General features: G+C 37.0%; 2 protein-coding genes across 3 annotated transcripts; one reads left to right on the top strand and one right to left on the bottom strand.

Annotated features, from left to right (window-relative positions):
- Positions 1–3,424: 3,424 nt before the first annotated feature.
- LOC141623125 (peroxidase 51-like) lies at positions 3,425–6,289 on the top strand. The gene is made up of 4 exons (XM_074439195.1): positions 3,425–3,631; positions 4,882–5,082; positions 5,355–5,520; positions 5,603–6,289. Exons 1-4 carry the CDS (start codon positions 3,425–3,427, stop codon positions 6,010–6,012), a joined length of 984 nt encoding a protein of 327 aa, XP_074295296.1. The 3' UTR covers positions 6,013–6,289.
- Positions 5,426–9,261, bottom strand: LOC141623123 (uncharacterized). Of its 2 annotated transcripts, XM_074439193.1 has the most exons (5): positions 8,965–9,261; positions 7,180–8,576; positions 6,846–7,058; positions 6,303–6,397; positions 5,426–5,971 (listed from the first exon to the last, which is right to left on the bottom strand). In XM_074439193.1, exon 2 carries the CDS (start codon positions 8,403–8,405, stop codon positions 7,422–7,424), a length of 984 nt encoding a protein of 327 aa, XP_074295294.1. In that variant the 5' UTR covers positions 8,406–8,576; positions 8,965–9,261; the 3' UTR covers positions 5,426–5,971; positions 6,303–6,397; positions 6,846–7,058; positions 7,180–7,421. The 2 variants fall into 2 exon arrangements, with proteins under 2 accessions (XP_074295294.1, XP_074295295.1); XM_074439194.1 differs by lacking the exons at positions 5,426–5,971; positions 6,303–6,397 and adding an exon at positions 6,444–6,743.
- Between the last annotated feature and the right edge of the window lie 16,546 nt (positions 9,262–25,807).

Raw genomic sequence — 25,807 nt, 5'->3', positions numbered from 1 at the left:
AAGTTTTAACAACGGGTTTCAAAAATAACCGTTGTGATTACTTTTCACTAACTTTGCGCCAATTTTGCGCCAAATTATTAACAACGGTTGTTCATGTGTGACCCGTTGTTAAAACGAATAACAACGGTTTTTATAACCATACCCGTTGTAATTGATTTTAGTAAAATTCGCGCCATACATTCTACAACGTCTATTGTGATTTTCGTGAATAATCGTTGTTAAAGGGGCGTTGTAGTTGCCTGGATTTGTAGTAGTGATAATAATGGACGGATAGTAATAATGGTCAAACAAAACAATGCATGCAACGGTTCATTATTTATCATACATGCATCGGTTGAATATTAAACATTGAAAAAAGTATATAACGGTTATTTTTAACCCGTAAATGATAAATAACAACGGGTACAGAGGAACTGTTCTTTCATAATAGAAAATGATAACGGTTACAAGAAATACGTAGTTATAACATAACAACGGGTACCAAAAACCGTTGCTGGTGTTAATTTAGTAACGGTTTTCGAAACGCCGTTTTCTTAAACTGGTAACGATTGTCTAACAAAACCGTTGATAAGAGTGATCCTATAACGAGTTTTTGGAAACCGTTAAACGTTTTTGATAACGGTTTGTTAAACAACCGTTGTCAAATTATAATAAGAACGGTTTTCGATGGAAACCGTTATTCTTATTAGCGCGGTCTAGGTTTCCGCCAATATTTTGAAAACGGTAATTTAATGTCGTTATTAAATGCCTTAAACCGTTGTGATACGCTCGTTATTGATGGTCAGATTTGGCGTAGTGTGGTCTTGTAGCCCAAAATTGGGTGGTCCTTTTGAGACGGACTTGATGAGATCACCGTAATGATGAAGTTGAGATATTTCTCTTAATGAATTTATATCCCTATGTTTGGGTGGTCCTATTGAGAAGGACTTAATGGATTCATCGCTATATTGAAAGGTTGAGCCTTCGAGCTCTTAATGATTCTATAGCTCATGCGTGAGTAGTCTATGTTAAGATAGGCTTGATGGAATCACCTACGTGAGAGTGAAGGATTGGCCTCCTTCTATGAGAGATTATGCTACCTCTCTAGAGCACTCATGAGAATCCCAAGGTTCATTTGGCCATAAATTTGTTGAATTATATCGCGAAACTCGTTTGGAACTTAAGGTGAGATATGTGTTTGGAATTTACTCTGGAGTCTAGGAGTTCAAGATTCGTTCACTCTCTAGATGATGAAAGAATTGCGTTCCATTTCACTATGTGTCAGTTCTAGTAGAAAGATGCTAATGCTTAAGTATCAATCCTTATTAATATGCTTAGTCTATCATTTGCATTAGTGGGGGATTGTTGGAAGTAATGCAAGTGTTAGTAATGTTGTTTAGGATAGATTAGATTGTAGAGAATCTTTCTATTACCTCGTAAAAGAATCTCTACACTTTTTCTACTATTTGCATGTTTATAGCCACTAAATCCATGTTTTGGACCATGTCTATGGTGGTGGTTATGCCACTACCTTTGTGATTATGGTGTTAATTAATCACTATAAATATGAGAAGTTTGTAGTCTCTATTGATGCACATCTTCATATGTCATATACTATTTCTCTTTGATAATTTTGAGCATACTATATGAGTTCCATCTCCTAGTGATTGAGTACACAACTTTTAGGAGTGTTGTGTGATCTTAGAGGACGACGCCCATTTCAATTTGTACCGTAATCAAGACAATTTCATTTATCATTCAGTGATCTTCATACCATAACACATCTATTCACTATTCCCTAATTATATCTTCACCCCTTAAATGACCCTGTATTCCCAACACAAAACACCTCACATGTGAACAATAAACACATATATTATGCACTATGCACTTATATACTTCATAGAGATTAGATTGACTTATCATTACTTTCTAATGATGTATTCACATTAATACAAAAGTCTGTTGGATCATAGTTGAGGCCTTAAGAGTTAAGGGTGGCTACCAAACACATGCACAACTAAAAACAGAAAGATCAGAGAGGGAATTAGGGAGTCAGCTCTATTAAGTTTATAGTTTCTACAAAAACAATTCTTCTCACTCCAATTAGTAGGAGACCATGATTATTATTGTAAATTATATGGAGGACAGATAAGAAACGGCAACTTCCCTTCGCAATCCAACTATATGACATTGTAATTTTAGGACTGCAAATATCGCTTTCCTTCGTTATTATATGAATAATCTTATGTTATTTTTTTTAATATTAATCTGTCAAGATATATAATGACATGGTTTATATACCGCGTTATGTATAATAATTTTTACGAGACATATTATTGCCATATGTGAGATCGTTAAATATCCAATACAGTAACAATGATTTGTAGTTAGGACGGAAAATTGTAGCACTTTCTTAGGGATGTCGGTGGGCGGAGTGCAGAGTGGGTCGCCGCACTTCCCCATTAGGCGGGGATGGGTAAAGCTTTGGCGGGTGGTGGGGCGGGTGCGGGTACGAAAATTGTACCCGCCATGGGTCATGGGGCGGGGATGGATTTTGCATCTTACCCGCCTAATACTCGTCAATAATTTAAAAAATTAGTAGGATTATGATAATTTTATAAATCTTATTTAGTTATAATTAAGATATAATGTGAATAATAGGTATTTTATAAAGTTTTTTACTAATTTATTTGGTGAAAAAATAAAATTATAAAGATAAAGTCAAAAAAAATGGAAATTAATATGATTAAACTAACACTTACGAAAAAAATTATCGAAAAAATTTATGGTATAGCGGGTTAATGGGTAAGTGGGGCGGGTACGGTTTTATATTTTCACCCGTTGGAGCGGGGATGATTTTGGAAACTTGTACCGCCACGGGTGGTGGGGCGGGGATGGGTACGAGATTTTCTTGGTGGGTACGGGTACGGGAGAGCCTATATCCACCACCGCCCCACCCCAATTACATCCCTACACTTTCCTTAGACCGCCTTTATTAAACTTGTAAGTCAAAATGAAATTCGCAAAAAAAGTATTCAAAACTATTCGATCAATAGTCCTTTGTGTAATGGTGCAAACTCATATCCCACGTCGGTAGTGTAAAGATAAAAATATAAAACATAATTTTTATAAATGTCTATAAAATATAATAGTACGAGACCCTTTTGGTAAAGAGCTTAAAAGTAATTCCGCGAGAGTTTGGCCTAAACCGGACAATATCGTATTATTACAGACAATGATTACGGGCGCAACAAAAGGGATATCGACGCTTCTACACAACACTTTGTATTTATAAATTATAATCATACGTTGACGATTAGCAAAAAATTTTAGAGTTTTGTAGACGTGCTTGCATGATAAAACTTTTGACTAACAACTCAATAATACTCCGTATATAACTTAAGTTCTAGCTTTATTTTTAACAGAAAACCACAAAACAAAAATGGTGCGATTTGTATTGTTTTTGGTAGTTCTAGGCATTTGTGTGTTGCCTAATTTTGCAGAAACTCAACTTAAAGAAGACTTTTACTTGAAGACATGTCCGAACGTTGAGAGTATTGTTAGGAAAGTCGTTATACAAAAAGTCAACGAGACTTTTGTTACCGTTCCTGCAACTCTTCGTCTTTTCTTCCACGACTGCATGGTCTATGTATGTTCATCTCCCATTTCTTTCTCATTTTAATTTCTTTTATAATCATATAATCATAAGTACATTTAATTATCGTTGGATATTTGGCTTGTTTGGTAGAATTGTTGGTGAGTGATTTACAATTTGTGTTCGAAACTTGTCATCTTCAAAATTGATTTTATGTAGTATTATTCATAATTTCATATAACTAATAGACGCGCATTAATTTGTTATCCTCTTAGATGATTCGGGCTGTATAAATCACAAATATAGGAGAAAATGGATGTTAAAAATAAAATTTAGCAAATTTACAACATTGATTGGATCTTTACAACGACATCAACTTTTATACCAGTACTTGAGTAACAAGTGAATCTCTTATAAGAGTAAACAATAAAATATTATAAAATCATACGTATCACAAAGACCTTGATGTCCAAAAGTGGTGATTGGTGAAGTTATTAGACCATCCTCAAGCAGAAGGTCACACTAACTGGGTTATCAAAAATTTTGCTCTTAATCACACCTTATTAATCTTGACTTACTTTCACCCTCCCAAGCAGAAGGTCACGACCTAGGTCATCAACTCAATCATTTTTCCACTTTCCAACATTTACAATCATTTACCACATTCACTACCCCATCAAAACCTCTCTCTTACTTTTACAATCATTTTTCCACTTATTTTGACAATTATTATTTAATATAATTAAGTTATTTTTTGTCATTTTAATAAAATAAAAACTACTCAAATATGTTTAGTAAATTAATTTTGGAAAGTGTACATTTAAAAAAAAAAATCGAATTAAAATTGACGGTTTTATTTGAAATATTAAATCTTCCGTCCTCTTTTTTTGGGTTGTCCTTTCATTTGCTGTAAGCCAATAGAAATGCGACATGTGGAAGGTCACCAACCTTCAACCTCTTCTCAACTCAAGGGCACCAATTAGCCTTGACTAACTCAAAGTCACCAATAACAACATCTATTTACTCGCTAATTACGTCATTAGCATGAGCCAACTTTTGAGTGAAACGGTTTTATACAAGAATTATGAGTGTAATGTCCTACCTAACCTTTTTACTACGTTGTCAATTGTATCACTTGTAATCTTGTATACGGAGTACACTTTTTGTGGCACAATTAATGTTAAAATCTTCAAAACAAGTTAGATACTTGACACCCAATGCTTGCTCTGAATTGGCCGGTCACATTTATGTTGTTTATTACTGATGATAATTGATAACCATAATCAAATGAAAATATACCGCAGGGATGTGACGCTTCCGTGTTAATAACATCTACGGAGGGCAATACCGCAGAGAAGGATCATCCAGACAACTTGTCTTTGGCGGGTGACGCCTTCGACACTGTTATCAAAGCGAAAGCGGCCGTCGATAAAGTTTCAGGATGCAAAAATAAAGTTTCTTGTGCTGATATTCTTAGCATTGCTACACGAGACGTCATCTACTTGGTATGATTAATGATAGTAATTACACTACCATTATTGATATGTATGTTGTGTGAGACTAGCGTAATTATACCGGTCAAACGGGGCGGATCAATGATCATGCCATTATACAGCTTGGATTATATAATCGGGCTTAGTTATGTAAGCAAACTTGAGGCCTGTGGTTACCTAAATCGACTTTACACACTGACATAGGTTATTAAAGTACATTCTCGTGGCTTTATCGAATGCTACGCCTATTTAGCCGCGCGTCTAATTCAGTTTGATGCATACAGGCTGGTGGACCTTTCTACCCTGTCGAATTGGGAAGAAGAGATGGACTAGTTTCAACTGCGGCAAGTGTAGATGGAAAATTGCCCAAGGCAAGCTTTAACCTGAAACAACTAACATCTCTATTTGGTTCTCATGGATTATCCCAAGCGGATATGATTGCCCTTTCAGGTATACTTGTTGTTAGCGAGCTTTTTATCCTGAAAAATACATGAAAAATGATTTCTGACCAACACAATTCCTTGTTATGCAGCTGCCCACACAGTAGGGTACTCTCATTGTAACAAGTTTGCAAATCGATTGTACAACTACTCATCCACACACGAAACAGACCCAACGCTGAACACAAATTATGCGGCCAAATTGAAGGAGAAGTGCCCTAAAAATGTGGATCCAAGAATGGCAGTGGATATGGACCCAAGAACACCCACATTACTTGATAACAACTACTTTTGGAACTTGATCCAACGCAAGGGACTTTTCACTTCCGACCAAGTACTCTATGATGATCCAATTTCTAGGCCTGTTGTTGTCGATTGGGCCCATAATGGTACCCATTTCCGGCATGCTTTCGCCCAGGCCATGATTAAGTTAGGCCGTGTTGGCGTCAAGACTGGCAAATCTGGCAACATTCGTGTCAAATGTGACGCATTCAATTATTAATCTCATTTCAAAATATGAGGATGGTTTTTATATATGAAACAAAAGTATGGAATATTTTATTAAGTGGTCATTTTGTGCAGTATTTAACAGTGAAATTTCTAGCTGGTATTGAGTACAAAAGTTTACTTGGTTGAGAAATTTGTTTATCGTAGTGCCATCACAAATACCATTGAGAAATTGTTTCAAACGGTATAGGTCAAGCCATCATTCAAAACTTGGGGAGATAAAGAAAGTTAAAGATGGCATATGTATAGGTGTGTTACGTGCAGCAACAGTTTCTTTTATCGTACCTGGCTCCGCCATTGCTGATAGAAAAGTACACTTCCGTTTCCTAACAGGGATAGTTCGTCCCATAGTAAACTTGGCCTGCGGCAGTATGATTACCCTACACAAAATCGATCAGCCATTTATTTCTGTATATAAAATTCAGCAGACCTAATGAGTTTTTAAACGAGTTAACCTTCGATATGTCAGGGAATATATTTTTCTAACACCATTCTCGATAAACAATGATCCAACCTACTTGAATACAGCAAGAATATAGAGAACAAAAGTTCGATAACGGAGTCATGTATAGCACGATCTAACAATCTAACATCACTCACTATCAATTGTTTGCTTAATGGTTGCCGTCTGGTTCTCTGCCTTGGTCAAAATGGGTGAATTTCAGAGCACCTTAGAACAAGCATCAACCCGGAATAAATAAATAAATAAACCGGCCTCTACCACACCTATATATTACAAGAAAATCTTATGTAGCGGTAGCGGAGGGGTAAAACAATGATAATAAAGATACTGTCATGACAAAAGCTACTACGCAAGGGAGTGGCTACCTTGAGAAAGTCGCGAAGTCCTCTCACAGATTCCCATCGCACCGGGTATTAGGTTCGTTGAATTATCAGCAGCCTAACAACATTACCCATGGACTCAAAGGCCGCTGGCTATGGCAGTAGAGTAATGAAGCCCGAGAAACACAATTTTAGTCATCTCCGCAAATCATTCAGAGAACTACTTCGAACTCAAAATATCGGAATCACAAATTGCAACTGAAAATTGGGAGAATGTTACTCATGACAGGATAAAAGAAAAGCTTACAATGGACAAATTTTGGGGTATAAAGAAAACTGATATTAGTAGGAAACCAACTAATTATAACAAAATTCTTACAATGATGTTGCTATTTATCTCTGGACAGCCCCAATAATACTCCTGCTAGCTAAATATGAATATAGATAATATTTACGATGGAACCCAACTCCCCCCAAAATTCCCGTAGATTTTACACAGTTTACCTGCTGCATGAATCTACTCAAGTCTAAATCAATGTTAGAGATTATTGTATCCACAACATTGCAGCATCTCCGCCCTACCAAAACGTATCTTACCCAAAACCTATATTCTGCAACTAATCAATCACAATTGTCATTTTCAGCCTCACGGAGGCACATCTTTTCGAGTTGGATGGGCCAATCTTCCCCGAGAATTTGAGGGTTCATCTCTATTGCTGTCCGGAAGTCCAACATAGTTGCACTTACAGCCCGGGAATTTGCCAACTCTAGAGTGGGCTTTATTAATCTTTTCAGGAAAGTATCCAGCCCATTGTTCAATAGATTCACACAATCTAATGAAACTTTCATGCCTTCCTTCTCCAACTTTTGTTCTAATCGCCTCTTTAAGGAATAGCTATCAGGTAGCCCACCATTACCATGACAAGTCTCAACATGACCTACAGATGATAAGGAACTGACCCTTTTGCGGGCCCCTTTCCCGTTCCATGGAATTCCCAAAGGTGGAGTGACCGGACTCCGACTGTGAATTCCCGGGCTTACAGCAGCCTGATCAACCTCTTCCCCGTCTTCCACAGAGGTCACTTCAACCGGCCTACTACCTAGAGATAGCAACTCTGTTGCACTTTGTTGCTCAAGAGTCTTCTGTCCCAAATCCGTAATTGCCGCAACTGCATTGGGCTTCCCATGTGGACCAAGTGGGCTCGGACGGTCCTTAGCCTTCCGATCTCGAAACGCTGGAGTCCTCCCTTTTCGAGGGGAGGGTGGAAACACATCTCTACATAGAGATTGCAGGCAACTTCTTTGATACCCATTTGCAACCTTTTCACCACCAGGCTTAACGACTTTATTGCCCTTCGAAGGCGGTGTCTTACAAAGAAGCGCATTCTTCAGAATCGATTTGATAAGCCGATTGTGGAGGGAAATGTTTTCTCGTCCGATAGCAGCAACACATAGCTTATCAAACTCCGACTTTCCAAGTTTAAAACTGAAAAATCCATCAAGTAAATCAAAGTACTTCTGTGCTTTCTCATTTCCTATCTTCTTCCCTATCTGAATTTTGATTTCTAATACGTCAATTCTAGTAAAATGCCGATCGCCCGGCATTTTCAACTACCAATTCCTCACAATCATCAAATCCAAAAAACCAACTACAAAGATACTAACTTTCCCACTAAATACACTGAGAAAACCATCAATTTCTCAAATCAATACCTAAAACCCTAATTTCTCGCATCAATTTATCAATCAAATCCAGCTATGTCGTCGAATTACAACCTGAAAAACATCAAATCCAGAATCAACAAATGAAACCCACATCATAATTAAGCTCAAAATAAAAAATTTAACAAAATCATATCATAATTATCCAGAAATTAACTAGATCACAGCTTTATTATGCTCAAATTACGACAACAAATAGAGCCAGGCAACAAATCCAAGTACACACTTAATTCAACTTCATATGAATATACTAAGCTTACCAAAGCATAAAATCAACCAATTAAACAAATCAATTGAAATTCCGAGCAAAAATTAAGCTAATTCAAACTTCGATCACAAAAAAAAATCAAAGCACGAACCCTAGATTAATTAAAAAGTTACCAACTTTGATACGAAAAATCAAAATTAACAATAAAAAATTAATGGGTTTATTGCGATATACCTGAATCGCTGAATCCAACTGATTAATTTAATTCAATTAATTTGGATTTTTGGGGATATTTCGATCAATTGTTTTTATTTTATTTTTTTAAAGATAAAAGAAAGAGAGAGGTAAAAGGGGGAAATTTTAGGGCAATAAAATAAAGAAGAAAACAAACATAAAATTTTCGAGCGAAAATTAGTCTAAGAAGGTTCTGAAAGTCAAAGTGGTCAACGCGCACGTGTGAAATATAGTAAGGCATTAAGCAAAAAGAGTGGGTTTATGAGTGAAAGAATGGATTAAGTGGGCTGTTATGTTTGATTGAAGACAGCCCAATCATATGCTGTTGTTATGTTAACAATTCAAGGTTTTAGAAAGTCAAAATGTAGCAAAAATAAGGAAATGGAATTATGTTTGTCAGTTGGGAATTGTGATTGCATCTTGGTTGTTTGTTGTTGTTATGTTCCATCATTGGATCAATGGATAAGATACTAAATGTTTGAGAGTAAGTAGTACTATGAAGTTACAAGAATGTTTTTAGCCATTTGAGTGACTTCACTAGTAAGGTGTGGACGGTGAGGTTGTCATAGTGCAGCAGTGGTGATGGTCAGGGGTGAACACATGATTCAATATATGGGGTAGCAAAATTTTTGTAACATGTCTTCTACTCCCTCTATTTTTTTATATATGACTTTCTCACATTTCGAGACACTTCCTTCTCTCTTCAATATCTCTTAAAATATAAGACTAAATATTATGATGTGTATATTCATATGAACGAGTTTTTCGTAAGGAATTTAATGGTACCATTTTTATATTTTTTGAACAAATATATTTTTGTAAATATTAAAGTCAAAGACTTACCTCGTAAATGCAAAACGTCATATATAAAAAAGTGGAGGGAGTATCTTTTAGGAGATACGCAAATGAACGTGCATTGTTTATAACAATTGCATTTTTCAATTTGAGAAGATGAATTATTTTTGCACTTATTGCTCTGAGGTTTTTTTTATTGCGCCTAGGCCTAAGTGTAACGCCCCGGATAAGCAGACAGACAGCTCAAAATAGCTCTTTTTATTAATAATAACTGCAGCGGAATTACAAGGACGTCACCGCCGTATTTCCCATCCGGAAAACACAAGGCTTTTACAAGAATAAATAAGATAAATATACTTGTTAAAGTTAAAAACTAATAACTCTATTACATATTCATATTCGGTCATCTGAAAATCCTCACTCTTAACCTTCCCTGATACTAATATACCTGAAAAAAAATGAAAGTAACATGATCAGCTAACCACATGCTGAGTATGACTCCGGTCACCTCCATCGGCCCTACTTACCTCCATTTTAATATTTCACTTCTTTCTGGTCTCACAAGTATAAAAATAGGTCACATGAACACATTCAAATAATTATTAAATAGACATGCACAACCTGTCATTTTAGACTGCAATAACTCACTTTACAATTATACCGGTCTACCATTACTGAATAGAGAGACATTACGGAGTAGAAACTCCCCTGGGCTAAGCCCTCCTCCATGTACACAGGATCCCAGGTCTAAGATCCGTGTAAACCCCCTGCCATTTTCACCAGTAATAATCAGAACCGTAGTTCACATGAGGCCGTGCCCCCTTCCATGTATACAGGATAAATTTATAATGTCATCTTTCTCCCGTAATCGTATTCCGAATGTTAAATTGGCCAATAGCACATTATAACAATAGTAGTAACATGACAGTCACATGTTCATATAAAGACAGTTAATATAACATGTGAGTAACATAATGATAATATAACATTATACGGTCGATCATACTACACAATAATCATTACTTATTTCTATGATAAAGGATCCCGAAATCATACCATATATACACCGATGTAGCTAACTTAATTCACTTTGCATGTCTTGTAATGTCCAACATACATACGTACTACCTCATTTGTTTATGTCTTTCGTTGAATATTTTCTTCTGTGTGCAGGGATAGCCTATTTATAGTGTGTGAAGTCGGTTTAATACATATAGAATAAGTCTACTCTTTAGTGTTTATCATTTACATGATAACTATCACATTTAGCTAATGGTTATCCTAAAACAAAAATATCTAGTATTACTTAGCTCTTAAGTAAAACTAGGCTTCAAAATATATTACTACATTTCTAAATAGGAAATTAGTTTATCTCGATGTGGCTCGGGTTAACATGTGTCGAGTTATAATAATTTTTTTTTTCGGGTATTACATTCTATCCACCTTAAAATAAGTTTCGTCCCGAAACTTGAAATAGAAATAGGAAAAGTTAAAACTTCGTTTTCTCAAAACTTAAGAAAGTTATAAGAATTTACTAAGTAAAAGTATTTCAATCACATTTATGAAACTAGTAAAAAGCGTACGTCTTATATAATGGAATACAAGAATTCCTGTCGTGAACAAGAATTCGAGTAATCCAATTCAAAGACTAACTCAAATCATGCGTTAGTAGGTGTTAAACCTGTTATTAGATATCTCCAATAAGAAGTAATAACATATCAACAACCGCACAAAGGCAAGGAAAACAAAAATTAAAAATTTCATTTTCAAATTCTTAGTTAAGGTAAACATTTATTTTCTGAATATACAACATTAAATTATTAAAATGCACCAACGACGAACTTGAACTAGTTTGAACTTTTGTAATACGGTAAATAGAATAAGTATCAAAATTTCGAAATTATGAAAACAATATTAAGATATAATGAGTGGGAGGATAGAGTCAAAATCTTAAAGGTAAAATGTCCCGAAATTTTCTTAACGTATCGTACACAAATAAATATGCATATATCTCATGAGACTAGCAATTACATGCGATGCACGCACAAGAAAAAACAGATCACCCCACTCTCCATTAGTCGGTTTCTATGTGTTTAATACGAGTTTTGTACTAGACCCAAAAATCTATTCCCCCGCTAGACGTATGGCCGAAGGCTCAACACGCGGTCGCAGGGTTGCTCTGATACCATTTTGTAACGCCTCAAATAAGCAGACAGGCAGCTCAAAATAACTCTTTTTATTAATAATAACGGTAGCGGAATTACAAGGGCATCACCACCGTATTTCCCATCCGGAAAACACAAGGTTTTTACAAGAATAAATAAGATAAATATACTTGTTAAAGTTAAAAACTAATAACTCTATTACATATTCATGTTCGATCATCTGAAAATCCTCACTCTTGACCTTCCCCGATACTAATGTACCTGAAAAAGAATGAAAGTAACATGATCAGCCAACCACAGGCTGAGTATGACTCTGGTTACCTCCATCGGCCCTACTTACCTCCGTTTTAATATTTTACTTCTTTCTGGTCTCACAAGTATAAAAATAAGTCACATGAACACAATCAAATAATTATTAAATAGACATGCACAACCTGTCATTTTAGAATGCAATAACTCACTTTACAATTATACCGGTCTACCATTACTGAATAGAGAGACATTATGGAGTAGAAACTCCCCTGGGCTAAGCCCTCCTCCATGTACACAGGATCCCAGGTCTAAGACCCGTGTAAACCCCCTGGCATTTTCACCAGTAATAATCAGAACCGTAGTTCAAATGAGGTCGTGCCCCCTTTCATGTACACAGGATAAATTTATAATGTCATCTTTCTCCCGTAATCGTATTCCGAATGTTAAATTGGCCAATAGCACATTATAACAATAGTAGTAACATGACAGTCACATGTTCATATAAAGACAGTTAATATAACATGTGAGTAACATAATGATAATATAACATTATACGGTCGATCATACTACACAATAATCATTACTTATTTCTACGATAAAGGATCCCGAAATCATACCATACATACACCGATGTAGCTAACTTAATTCACTTTGCATGTCTTTTAATGTCCAACATACATACGTACTACCCCATTTGTTTATGTCTTTGGTTGAATATTTTCTTCTGTGTGTAGGGATGACCTATTTATAGTGTGTGAAGTCGGTTTAATACATATAGAATAAGTCTACTCTTTAGTGTTTATCATTTACATGATAACTATCACATTTAGCTAATGGTTATCCTAAAACAAAAATATCTAGTATTACTTAGTTCTTAAGTAAAACTAGGCTTCAAAATATATTATACATTTCTAAATAGGAAATTAGTTGATCTCGATGTGCGTCATGTTAACATGTGTCGAGTTATAATAATTTTTTTTTTCGGGTATTACACTAAGGCCCTAGTAGTTTAGCGCTTCTATTAACTGTTTATATACATGAACAATCATATATCGTTAAGTGTCATTAATAAAAGTGATACAACTTGTAATTTTTAACAAAAAATAATTATACTTTATACATCATTTGTCTCAAGCGTTTGTGAGTTATTAAAATATCACCGACAATAATAAACAGGTAAATAAACGATTGAAACGGAGGGAGTAACAAATACATAATTTGTGAAATATGAGTAAATTGATAAACAGTACCAATATAAAGACCCTTTTTTTATAAATAGTACCAACATAATCAATCATTCGTAAACAGTACCAAAATAATAACTTTTATATAGTACCAAGTCGCCTTTTACTCCATTTTTTTCCTACTTTACATGTGATTTTATCTAAGAGAGGGAGTTTGGAAGTGGATGAGTCAAGATTTGTATTTAAATGATGGTTTTTTGGACTTTATATAATAGGTTAAGATGAGATTTTTAGGCAACTTGGTACTATTCATAGATAAAAGTTAATATTTTGGTACTGATTACGAATTATTGATTATGTTGGTACTGTTTGTAAAAATGGCTCCTTATATTGGTACTGTTTATCAATTTACTCGTGAAATAATGTAGATGTATATGTATATATTCGTAATAGATAGTATAGTCATACTAAGGACTTATGTAATACTCGGATAATTTGGGACCCACAAAGGACCTAGGGACACGTGAGGGAACCCTCGTATACTCGGAAGTAAAGGATGACCCCTCCTACGAGACCAAGTAAGACCTAAACTAGACCCAGTAGACTTCCAGTGGGCCGAGTGGAACCCTTAGCGGACCAAGTGAGTTGGCACTCGATCGAGTGAACCGATCACTCGGTCGAGTGGTGCTGTGTTGTACCCGAGAAATGATATTTCGGGATTTCATCCTATCTAAACCTTATCCCCTTCATTCTTGTTCTTCTTCCTTCTTACTCTAAAACACTCTCCCCTCTCTCTAAAATGCTCCCTAATCCTCCCGCTTGGCCTTCAAGCTTGAATTAATGATGGAACACCCCTCCTAATCCCCGATCTACCTTTGTAAGTCGACATCTCACCTTTTCCCTCTTTGTTTTATGTTAATCTTGAGTTAGGGTTTACTAAGAGAGATTAATTAGTATTTGGTTATGCAAAATGAGTAATTAGTGACTAATAATAAGAGATTTTATGTTGTATTATAGTATACACTGAATTGTGATAGTTATTATATGAGTTATGTAGGATGAGACGGTTTTATGAGATGGATACTTGGTGATTTCGATTCTCTTACAGATTATGCTGAAAGGTAGGTTATCCTACTCGGTTATTTCAATATTGTGTATGCATAATTAGGTGTCTTTCCTTGCTAGTGCATACATGAGTCGGTTAGTATGTATATGAGATTGAATTCATGAAAGAGTCATATGCTTAATGTTGTTTTTCTATTTATCATGTATGGTTGTGAATGTGTTGTGTTGGAAGTCTTTGGTGGTGGTACTTGATTGTTGAGGAGACGTAAGACGGTTGGGAAACCGACTTGTTAGAACACATTGTGTTGATGATGCCAAGTCCCTTTGTTATTTGATTGTTTGCTCTTAGTTGAAATGATTAGTGATGGAAGCAACCAAAAGGACTTTCAACAATGATTCAAGATGATCAAGATAATCAAGAAAGTCAAGACAATGATATTTTCTAAGCCTTAGTCGAAAAATGTAAGAGTAAGTGCAACATTCTCATTTAAGTCAAGTTATGGCAAAACCATGCAACAGTACGTTGTTCTGTGGTTTCTGGTACTACCGTACGGAGGAGGAATTTCGACCAAAATGTTTTAACTGTTAAAACTTTGCAAATTTCAAACCTTAAACATTTGAATTTTCAAAAGCTTGAAAACAATCTGAAATTTTGGAGTCACAAAACCACTTGACTAAGCCTCTAGTTTTGTGCAAACATCTTTTACTACAATGGCAAAGAAGACTTGTCAAACTTCTAAAGTAAGAAAAGCTTTTTGCCATTTTGGTAAAAGGTCACATGTTGAGTGTAGTAGCTTAAGTTTTCTGATTTCTTAAGCCCGAAGCCTATAGTCTAACACTTACCATCACTCAAGGCTACCATTTTAATATTGGATTTAATTTTTCTAAGTTGTACTTACCTAAGACTAAATCCACTATAAATAGAGTGTCTTAGTCACATTTATTTCTCAAGACTTTCAAAGCATTTATTGTAAAACTTTGCAAATCATTTGTGCATTTAAAGCTTTGTTCTTCAAGTGTTTGCAAAACGTTTTCTGATTTTAAAGTCTTCAAATTGTTTTCGAAAAAGCTGTAAAACCTCCAAGTATCAGTTCGTTGTACTGTGACATAATGAGTTTGTTCCATGATTCTCGTGTTAGATCTTAATTGTGATCTCCATGTTCATTTAGTGAACTCTTGAGATTCAAGATTCTGTAACACCTTGAGATAGAACCCATAAACTCTTGAAGCGGAGTAGCTTTAAGTTTGAGTGCAACCGGAGTAGGTTGGCGAGTTATTTTCATTGTAAGGGGTTTAGTAAGTTTGAGTAAATTTCTAAACAAGCAATAAAATAACGGTTGGACGTAGGCCTCGGAGTAGAGGCTGAACCAATTTTTAAAATGTCGTTTGTTTGTTCATTTACTTTTACGTTCTTCCACTTTGCTATTTCTCGCATGTACCTAATCAAGTTCTGTGTCACAATCACCTATACTGTGATATAGAACTGTTGTACCTTCTTGTGAACTTTCATTCAATTAAGTTTCTCAAGTCTTGTACTTCAATATTCTTTGCTTAAGTTAATTAATTAACCAAGTTAAGGATAAAATTTTTAAAAGGTTTACCTAATTCACCCCCTCCCCCTCTTAGGTGTTAATCGTTCTTAACTCTTCAATTGGTTTCAGAGCCTCGTGCTCTTGATATTGGTTAAATCCAAAGAGTTGATCCTATATTTATAGACGATTCAAAACACACTAAGTATTCCATTTTCAAGGGAGAAAACTATGCCTGGTGGAAACATCGCATGGAGCACTATGTCAAAAGTGCGGACTATGAATGTTGGTTAATCATTCAAAAGGGTCCCCTCAAAATCGAAGTGACTAATGATGATGGCACTAGTTCCTTGAAAAGTGAGGATAAGTATGTTGAGGCCGACTATAAGAAAATCGAGAAAACCTCTAAGGCCATGTCCATTCTTCAATATGGGATCGGTGACCAAGAGATTAATCGTATATCTGGATGTGCTTCGGCCAAAGAGATTTGGGACACCCTAAGCCTTGCTTATGAGGGAACGTCACAAGTAAAAAAATACCGTATTGATCTTCTCATGCAACAATATGAGATGTTCAATATGGAAAGAGACGAGTCAATTAATAGTTTGTCCTCACGTTTTTCATGTATTGTCAATGACCTTAAGAGTTTAGGTAGAAGTTTTCAATCCGAGGATCTAGTCCGTAAAATTCTTCGTAGCTTAACTGAAAAGTGGCAACCGAAGGTTACGGCTATTGAGGAAGCTAAGGACCTTTCATTGCTTACCCTTGATGAACTTATGGGCTCACTTATGGCTCATGAGTTAACTCTCATGAAACGTTCTAGTGAAAGCTCTAAAGGGAAAGGACTCGCTCTTAATGCTCTCTCAAGTGATGAGGAGGATGAAGATGATGAGTTTGCAATGTTCACTAAAAACATTGTTGCCATGATTAATGGCCGAACTCTCAAAGGTATAGCAATAATTCTAGCAAACGTCGTTTTCCTAGGAGAAGGTCTAATTCTACTGTTGGTTGCTTTAAATGTGGTGACAAAGGTCACCAAATCAAAGAATGCCCAAAGTGGAACGATATCAAATCCAAAGAAAAACGTGATTCCGCTAAACGTGAGTACAAAAACAAAGTAATGACTGCTATTTTGGGCATGTCTGATTCTGAAGAGGACGATGTCCTTGAGGATGAATTAGACGCCAAACTTAGCATCTCGTCTAGTTCCTCAAAAAATCCTTCCAAATCCTAAAAGAAAGAAGACATCAAGTGTCTTATGGCTCACTCCGCAGATTCAGGCTCTGATTCAGATCATCAGGTAATTAAGCTCAAGAAAAAGGTTCGATCTTTCTCTAAAGACAAAGTTTGTCTCCTCCTAGACCAATTTATTGATAAATGTCGTGTCCAAACTAATAAGTTGGAAGCTATGCAAAATCAAAATTGAGGACATAACTGAGGAAAATGTCATCTTAAAAGAAAGTCTAAATGAGAATGATCAACCTAGTTCCATGTTGAGTCTTGAGAAAGAAATTAAAAAGCTTCGAAAACAAAATCTGTTTTTAGCTAACAAGGTCGATGAAATGGGTGCAACAGATCTCTGCACTATTGCATCCAGTTCTAACAAAGGAAATGTGTCGTCACTAACTCAAGAACGTGACCAACTTTTGATTGACTTAGCTACTCGTAACAACGAAAAAGATGATCTTGTTAAGATTGCTGAAATGTTAAATGATGAGTCTAGTCATGTCAAAAGTGCCTTAGAACGAGCTCAAAAAACAAATGATGACCTTCTTGCTCAAATTGAGATGTTAAAAAGGGCTGAACAGACTCATGCCACAGAGGTCTCTACTGTGGCATCTGAGTCGAGAAAAGAAATAGATACTCTCACTGAATTAGTGTCTTCCTTGACTAAGGAACGTGACACTCTTCTAGCTGACCTCAAATTGTGTCAAAGGGATAATAAACAATTGGAACAAATTGGGATGTTACTTAGTGATGAAGCAAGACTTGCAAAACAAGCTTTCGACAATTTAGGTAAATTGAATCTTAATCATCTTGCTAAAATCGAAACATTGACTAAAGAGCTAGATAAGGCTAAGATGTTCTACTTAAAATGGGAAGGAAGTCAGAATGTTTTGGAGTTTCTTTTGAAACAATCACAAGAATATGAAAAATTTGCAAAGAAAGCTGGACTTGGTTTCAAATGCAACAGTAGCACACACTGTTTCACTCGAAACCAGGATCCAAGTCAAACTGACTTCCGAAGAAGAAAGTATGCTGGTCTTCCTGAGTACATCATTTGTAACTATTGTGGCAAAACAGGTCATGAGCTTAATGTGTTGGAGCCGGTGTCCTCCACTTAGTGCGGATAACGTTATTGCACGTACACTTGTACGAACAAGTGGGAGTTTGTTGGGGCTGGTGTCCTCCACAGTTAGTGCAATGACATATAAATCTCTAAAAGGATTAAAGGGTATACTTTTGAATTATTATCAGTTGGTCCACATTTATCAATAACGGTTCGCTTGCTAGATAAGTTTGACGTTATTGTCATACAGATGGCGGTGATCAACTGGTCCCTAAAAGTCACACCTATAGGATACGTTTGAGAGATGTGACGGTATAAAAATACAGTCATGTTGATGCCTAATATGACTAAGCGGTTAGTCATAGTTATTGACTAATAATTAGTCAAACGCGATGTTGAGATATTTATTTAATAACGGATTAAATAATACTGGCTAAGGTGAATTAAGCGGTTAATTCGTAAATTGAATATAAACGGTTATATTTAATTAATGTATATTGAATTGATTAATTATACAATATTGTCATTGTCGGACAAGTAATAATATGTCGACTGATTCATGTTACTAGTCGATATTTTAATATCCGATATAGAATGACGATTTATAATTAAAACCCGTCATATACATTTTAGCAAAACGAGTCGGACCACGAGTTAAATAAGGAGAAAGTGGAAAGCCCACTCCCCCCTTGAGCTCACGGTTGGCCGAGAAGAACAAAAGGAGAGTCCTTCTCTCCTTTTGAACTAATCATTTTTCATTTGAAGAAAAATTAGGGTTTTGGAGCATTTTTCTCTAAAAATTCTAGATCTCACATCAGAAAACTCACAAAAGCTTTCTCAATATTGCAAGGCAATCAGAGAGCAATTTCTAGCACAAGGGGCATAGTCTCAGACGATCTTGGGTGCAACAATTAGGAGGAAATCTACATTGATTTCTGTTCTTAGGCCGATTTGCATAGGACCCGAGGTTGATTCTTGTTCTCTTATCGTTTCACTTGTTTTTCCGTTTATGACAATTAATCACATGATAAATTACGTTATAGTCCTTATTTTTAAGAGGTTTTATACGGATATTACCTTAAAAGTGGTATCAGAGCGAGGCCACGTAAATTTTTCATCGTGATTTTCATAAAACGATTTGAATCGATAATTTTTTTTGAAAACCGTGACATGCTTGCTCACGGCTGATCAGTCTCGATCGAGTGATTTTGTTTTCGATTTGTTTTTGCATATTGTTATTATAAACGATTATTAAAAGCAATATGTTTAAGGTTTTGTCAATTGAAGTTTTAATTTAATACGGATTAGATCAAAATTGCAATTGGTTTTTTGTTCAATTGTTGAATGCCGCGCTGAAAGAAAAAAAAAAAAATTTCGTGTTTTTTTTATTTTTTTCGGCCATATAATGTAAACAATACGGATTTTGTGCACTCGCTTGATTGTGAAACGGTTCACACACGTACCATTTATTTATTTTAAAGCGGTTTAAAGTAACGGATTGTAATGGATTAAAATTAAGTTGATAAAAGCGGTTTTGTCATATAATTTTAAGCGTTAAAAGGTGGTTTGGATAAATTTAACATAATTACGGAATTATGTCACGAACAAATTTTGTTTTAGTTGATGCACCTTTTATTTATCGTTACTTTTGAATGCCATGAATGTTTTTATTACGTATTTAATTTTACAAACGGTTGTAACTTAGTGTGGCCTTAGTAGAACGTGTTACCGTAATGATGGAACACGGTCTTGGTTGTATTTTGAGATCTCGCATCTCCGTTTTGGATTTTTCCTAGTAATTACAGTTTTAATTTAGAACTAGTTTTGTGACCCGTGCAATGCACGGGTTTTATCAAGACGCTTCCTCAAAACTTTGTTTTGATACGAAAATTTAATGAAGGGGAAAGAAAATGTAGACCAATTTTTTGGAAAACAATATATTTAATATACAAAAATCATTTAAGAATATAGATAATATGTTTTAATATTATAGATAAGTGAATTAAATTAATTTATAGATAAATAAATTAAATTAATGTCATATAATAATAAATTAATGCCGGTTGACGAAATGAGCGGAAAAAGGGAGATTGTCGTTGTCGGTAGGAACAGTGATGATAAGAGACGTGGTAATTGGGTATGAATGTGTGTGTGGCATTGAGGTTATGCGGTTGACGTGAGCTTCAAATGTCTGCGTGGCTTTTTTTATCCTACGTGGCATTGTTTACGTGGACTTAATTGGTCATTTTAAGGTAGCCTTTTAATAATATTTATAGATGTAAATAGGTTTATATTTTGTAAATTTTAAATTGTAATTTTGAGAAGACCAAAGATGGAGATCGGATGCTCACTCCCGCTGCATGGATCAAGATGGAACATCAAGACAAGCTTCGCGGGTCCAACGGTGGATTCCAAAGTTGTATTATGTTTATTTTGCTAGGATAGGCCACACTAGGACTTTTATTTACGTTTTTGTTTTATGTTTTCATCGTAACGATAGTTTGCATCATTTTCCGCCTAAAACCAAACCACCTAATATTTGCATGAAAACTGAGTCATATAGAGGTTACGCGTTAGTTTTCTATGACATACAGATGTCACACGGAATTAATAAGCCATCACCTAAGTTAATTCATTCACGTAATGCTAGACTTTCGTTCACTTTAAATGAATTAAAACTAAGTTGATGGGATCTTCCTCGTATAACCAAAAATTGAGAATAGTCTTTATAGGTCAAACTCTAATGAATCCCTTCTTCGTCGGTAGACATAATATGACCCCTTCTACGTCGGGTAAGTTGGAACTGATTGACCTATTTTATCTCAACACTATGGTCACTCGTACGATCCTGTGATTATGGCGGACTACAGATAGGATTTATGGAAATCTATCGACCGAGAGTTCTAACGGTAGAACTAGCCAAACAGTTGGCTTATCAATTTACAGAAATTGAGTCTTGGGATCATTTGTATAATTCTTGAGGTAGATCGATTATACAAGTGCAATGAGTCTACACGTTAAAATGAATTTTAATTAGACTTAAATCACCTCGATGAGTTGCTTATTTCGTTTTGTTTTTCTTTCTTTTTCAGTGTAGAACACGATCATTTAAACTGCTAATAACAAAATGGCTGGCCGTATGAACGACCCAATGCCAAGTGCCACATTGGACCGTGAGTCCTGGCTTCGGATCTTCATGAATCAAATGAATCGCCTCTACTCGATCAAGAATGATGGATCAAACTTCGCGGGCTGGGAGGCGGCATTACGGAATGCTGCCATCGCTGACGGGAAGCTCAAATATCTGATAGAGCCCATCCCGCCAAACCCAGGCCCCACGGCTGGAGCTAATGAGATCGCCACGTATAGCGATTTCGTCATGGAAGCGGGTGCGATAAAGAACGTACTCATTTTTGCAATGGAATCCAATTTGCAGAAACGCTTCATAGCCCAAGGTGCAAACAAGATTTTCACCACGCTCACGAAGGAATTCTCGAAAGCACCGAGAATCGTGACCTATGAGCATACATGTCGCTTCTTTGAGGCGAAACTCCAGAAGGGCCAACCGGTTAGCCCACACATTCTCAGCATGATTGAGAATGTCGAGAAACTGGAGGCACTTTATTGTAAGATCAGTGAGAACATCGTGATTGACCGCATGCTTCATTCACTCCACGATGGTTTTGCGCTCTTTAGAGCCAATTACTATATGAATGATTTGAAGAAAAGTCCTCATGCACTACACTCCCTTCTCGTACAGACCGAGAAGGACATGAAGTTTAGTGGGAGCCTTAAACAGGATGTTCTCGTTGTGTCAAACAAGGGCAAGGGTAAGGGCAAAGCTCAGGCAGACCTAGCAGTAGGTAAACTGAAGTTTAAGAAGTCGGGATCGGGTAAGAGTGGGCCTGGTGAGTCGAGCACCTCACTAGGCGCGACAAAGAGCAAGACCGGTAACATGGAATGCCATCATTGCCACAAGACTGGGCATTGGAGGCGTACATGTCCTGTATACCATGAGGACATAAAAGCAGGTCACGTTACTCCTGTTGGTATGTCTACTTCTTCTTCTTTTATTCATATGATTGAGATTAACCACGCAAGTTACGGAACTTGGGTACTAGATACTGGTTGTGGTTCTCATCTGTGCAATCATGTGTAGGGGCTCCGATACATCGAACCCCTCGTAAAGGGTGAGGTGGACCTGCGTGTCGGGAATGGAGCACGAGTGGCTGCCGTCTCGAGGGGAACATATGTGATCCAGCTTCCTAGCGGATTTGAGTTATTTTTATATAACTGCTATAATGTACCCAGTCTATCCAAAAACATTATTTCGGTTTACGCACTTGACAAACTTGGTTTTTCATTTGTAATAGAGAATAATAGCTGCATTTTCTCATTACACGATATGATTTATGGCAAGGCAGTCTCCATGAATGGAATTTATGTTTTAGATCAGACCACTGAAATATTGCACGTAATGAATAAAATGTTAAAGGTTGGTGACAAAGATCAAACTTATCTATGGCACTGCCGTATGGGACACATTAATGAGAAACGCGTTTAACAGCTCATAAAGAATGGAGCTATCTCGGCCTTTGATTTTCAATCATTTGGCACGTGTGAATCATGTCTCATTGGTAAGATGACTCGAATTTCCTTCAAAGGTGTTGGAATGCGCGCTGCTGACCTATTAGGACTCATACATACGGATGTGTGTGGACCTATGTCAATCACCGCACGAGAAGGCTATAGGTATTTTATCACTTTCACGGACGACTTAAGTAGATATGGCTATGTCTACTTAATGAAGCATAAAAGTGAGTCCTTTGAGAAATTCAAAGAATACCAGAATCGGGTCTGAACCAATCGGGTAGAAAGATTAAAACACTACGATCAGGCCGTGGTGGCGAGTATCTTTCACACGAGTTTGATCAACACCTTAAGGATCGTGGGATTGCCTTACGCTAACTCCACCTGAACACCTCGGTTGAATGGTGTGTCGAACGGAGAAATCGAACACTACTTGATATGGTTCGATCCATGATGAGTCACACCGTATTGCACGATTCATTGTGGGGTTATGCTCTTCTGTCACCGCTCTAATACTTAACCGAAGTCCGTCTAAAGCTGTTGACAAGAGTCCATATGAACTATGGAAGGGAACGGTCCCTAACTTGTCCTTTATACGGGTTTGGAGCTGCGAGGCTTATGTCAAGTGGAGACACGAGGATAAGCTCGGCCCGCGATCGGTCAAGACATACTTTATAGGTTATCCTAAAGGAACATTTGGTCATTACTTTTATTCGCCAACCGAACAACGTGTATTTGTTGCGGCTAGTGCGACATTCTTAGAGAAGGAGTTTCTCGATAACGCGAAGAGTAATAGAACCTTCGAGCTGTCGGAGATTCCAGAACCAAATGCCGAGCAACCATTAGAGGAACCAGTTCCTTCAATCCCGGCTGCGGTTAGTATTCCTGAGGAACCTAGGAGGTCGGGAAGAGTCTCTATTCCTCCGGACAGATACATAGGTATGGTCGAGGAACATGACATAGATGACATTCTGCTCTTAACGAGTAGTGAACCCGCAACCTATAAAGGTGCCATGACTAGTTCCGACTCAAAGCTATGGCTTGAGGCCATGCAATCCGAGATGGACTCCATGTATGAGAACAATGTATGGGATCTTGTTGACTTGCCAGCTAAGGTTCGTCCCCTTCAATGCAAATGGCTTTACAAGATAAAGCATTCTGTGGAAGGTCAACAAGATATCTATAAAGCACGACTAGTTGCTAAAGGTTTCACCCAAGTGCCAGGTTTGCACTACGATAAAATTTTTGCACCCGTAGTCATGCTGCGTTCCATTCGGATTATCTTAGCGATTGCCGCTTTTCATGACTATGAAATTTGGCAGATGGATGTGAAAACCGCCTTCTTAAACGGTTATTTGGAGGAAGAGTTGTACATGGTACAACCCGAAGGTTTCATCGATCCTGTACATCCTAAGAAAGTGTGCAAGCTTAAGCGTTCCATTTATGGACTTAAGCAAGCTTCTCGGAGTTGGAATCATCGTTTCGACCAAGTGATAAAAGAAAATGGATTTACTCGATCGGTCGAGGAACCATGTCTATATATCAAGTCGAGTGGGAGCAAGATTGTCTTCCTAATATTGTATGTCGATGACATACTCCTGATTGGGAATGACATACCTCTCTTAACTTCGGTAAAAGTATGGTTGAAGAACCATTTCCAGATGAAAGATCTGGGTGAGGCACAAAGAATTTTGGGCATCCGTATCTATCGAGATAGATCACGTTGGATGTTATCTCTCGGTCGAGTCTTATATAGACAAGATTCTAGAGAGATTCAAATGACTAACTCCAAAAGAGGTTTCTTCCTATGGCTCCAGGGGTGCATTTGAGCAAGTCTCAGGCACCAAAGACACCGGAAGAGATAGAGCGCATGACCCGGATTCCTTATGCTTCGGCAATAGGATCAATCATGTATGCCATGATATGCACACGTCCGGACGTGGCATATGCATTGAGTATGACAAGTCGATTCCAACGGCATCCGGGTGAATCACATTGGATGGTCACAAGAACATTCTTAAGTACCTACGGAGGACTAAAGATTGGGCATTGACTTATGGAGGCGATCAAAAGCTATGCGCAACCGATTCTGTGATGCTAGCTTCCAAACGGATCGAGATGACTCGAAATCTCGATCCGGATTCGTTTTTACTCTTAATGGCGCTGCAGATCACCGGAAGAGTTCCAAACAAAGTGTTACCGCAGATTCTACGACGAGTCCGAGTACTATGCCGCGTCGAAGGCGCAAAGGAAGCGATATGGATGCGTCAATTCTTACAAGGACTATCTGTAGTGCCTAGTTCGAATGACCCGATCACCATCTATTGCGACAATAGAGGTGCCATCTTCCAAGCTAAGGAGCCTAAGTCTAGAAACAAGTCTAGACATGTACAACGGAAAGCTCATCTAATCCGAGATTACGTGGAGCAAAAGGAGGTAGTGATAGAAAAGATTGCTACAGCTGATAATATAGCAGATCCTCTCACTAAACCATTACGACAAGATAAGCATGAAGGGCATGTTATTTCCATGGGAATTAAACCTGTTCCTGAGTTGTAGTACTTTTTTATGGATTGGTTTTATTTTCTCGTGTACTCTATACGACATCATCATTTTGATATTTATATATTTTGTTTTTCATGTGGAGTTGTACGACAATCTTGAACACCACAAAGTGAACTGAACAAACATTATATTGGTCCTTAATTGCCCAAGTGAGCTGATAACTCTGGCAATTATTTTGTGACGTTGGTTGATGGTGGGTTCAACGAGCCATAAGTCAAACGGTTGACTGACCAATCACAGAGGCGAGTTATACGGATATCTCGTAGGACACAATTGTGACAACGACGTGGAGTCCTAAATGTTTTATAACATTCGGTGCCAGGTCGTGGATAGGACCTCCATGGTGATCCTAAGAGTCGATTCTTTTGACTATCGACTGTCTCTTGAGATCAAGGCAGATTTTGGGTG

The sequence above is a fragment of the Silene latifolia genome, chromosome X (assembly GCF_048544455.1).
Source record: "Silene latifolia isolate original U9 population chromosome X, ASM4854445v1, whole genome shotgun sequence".
Taxonomy (NCBI): Eukaryota; Viridiplantae; Streptophyta; class Magnoliopsida; order Caryophyllales; family Caryophyllaceae; genus Silene; species Silene latifolia.
This window is presented reverse-complemented; position numbering and strand designations above follow the sequence as displayed.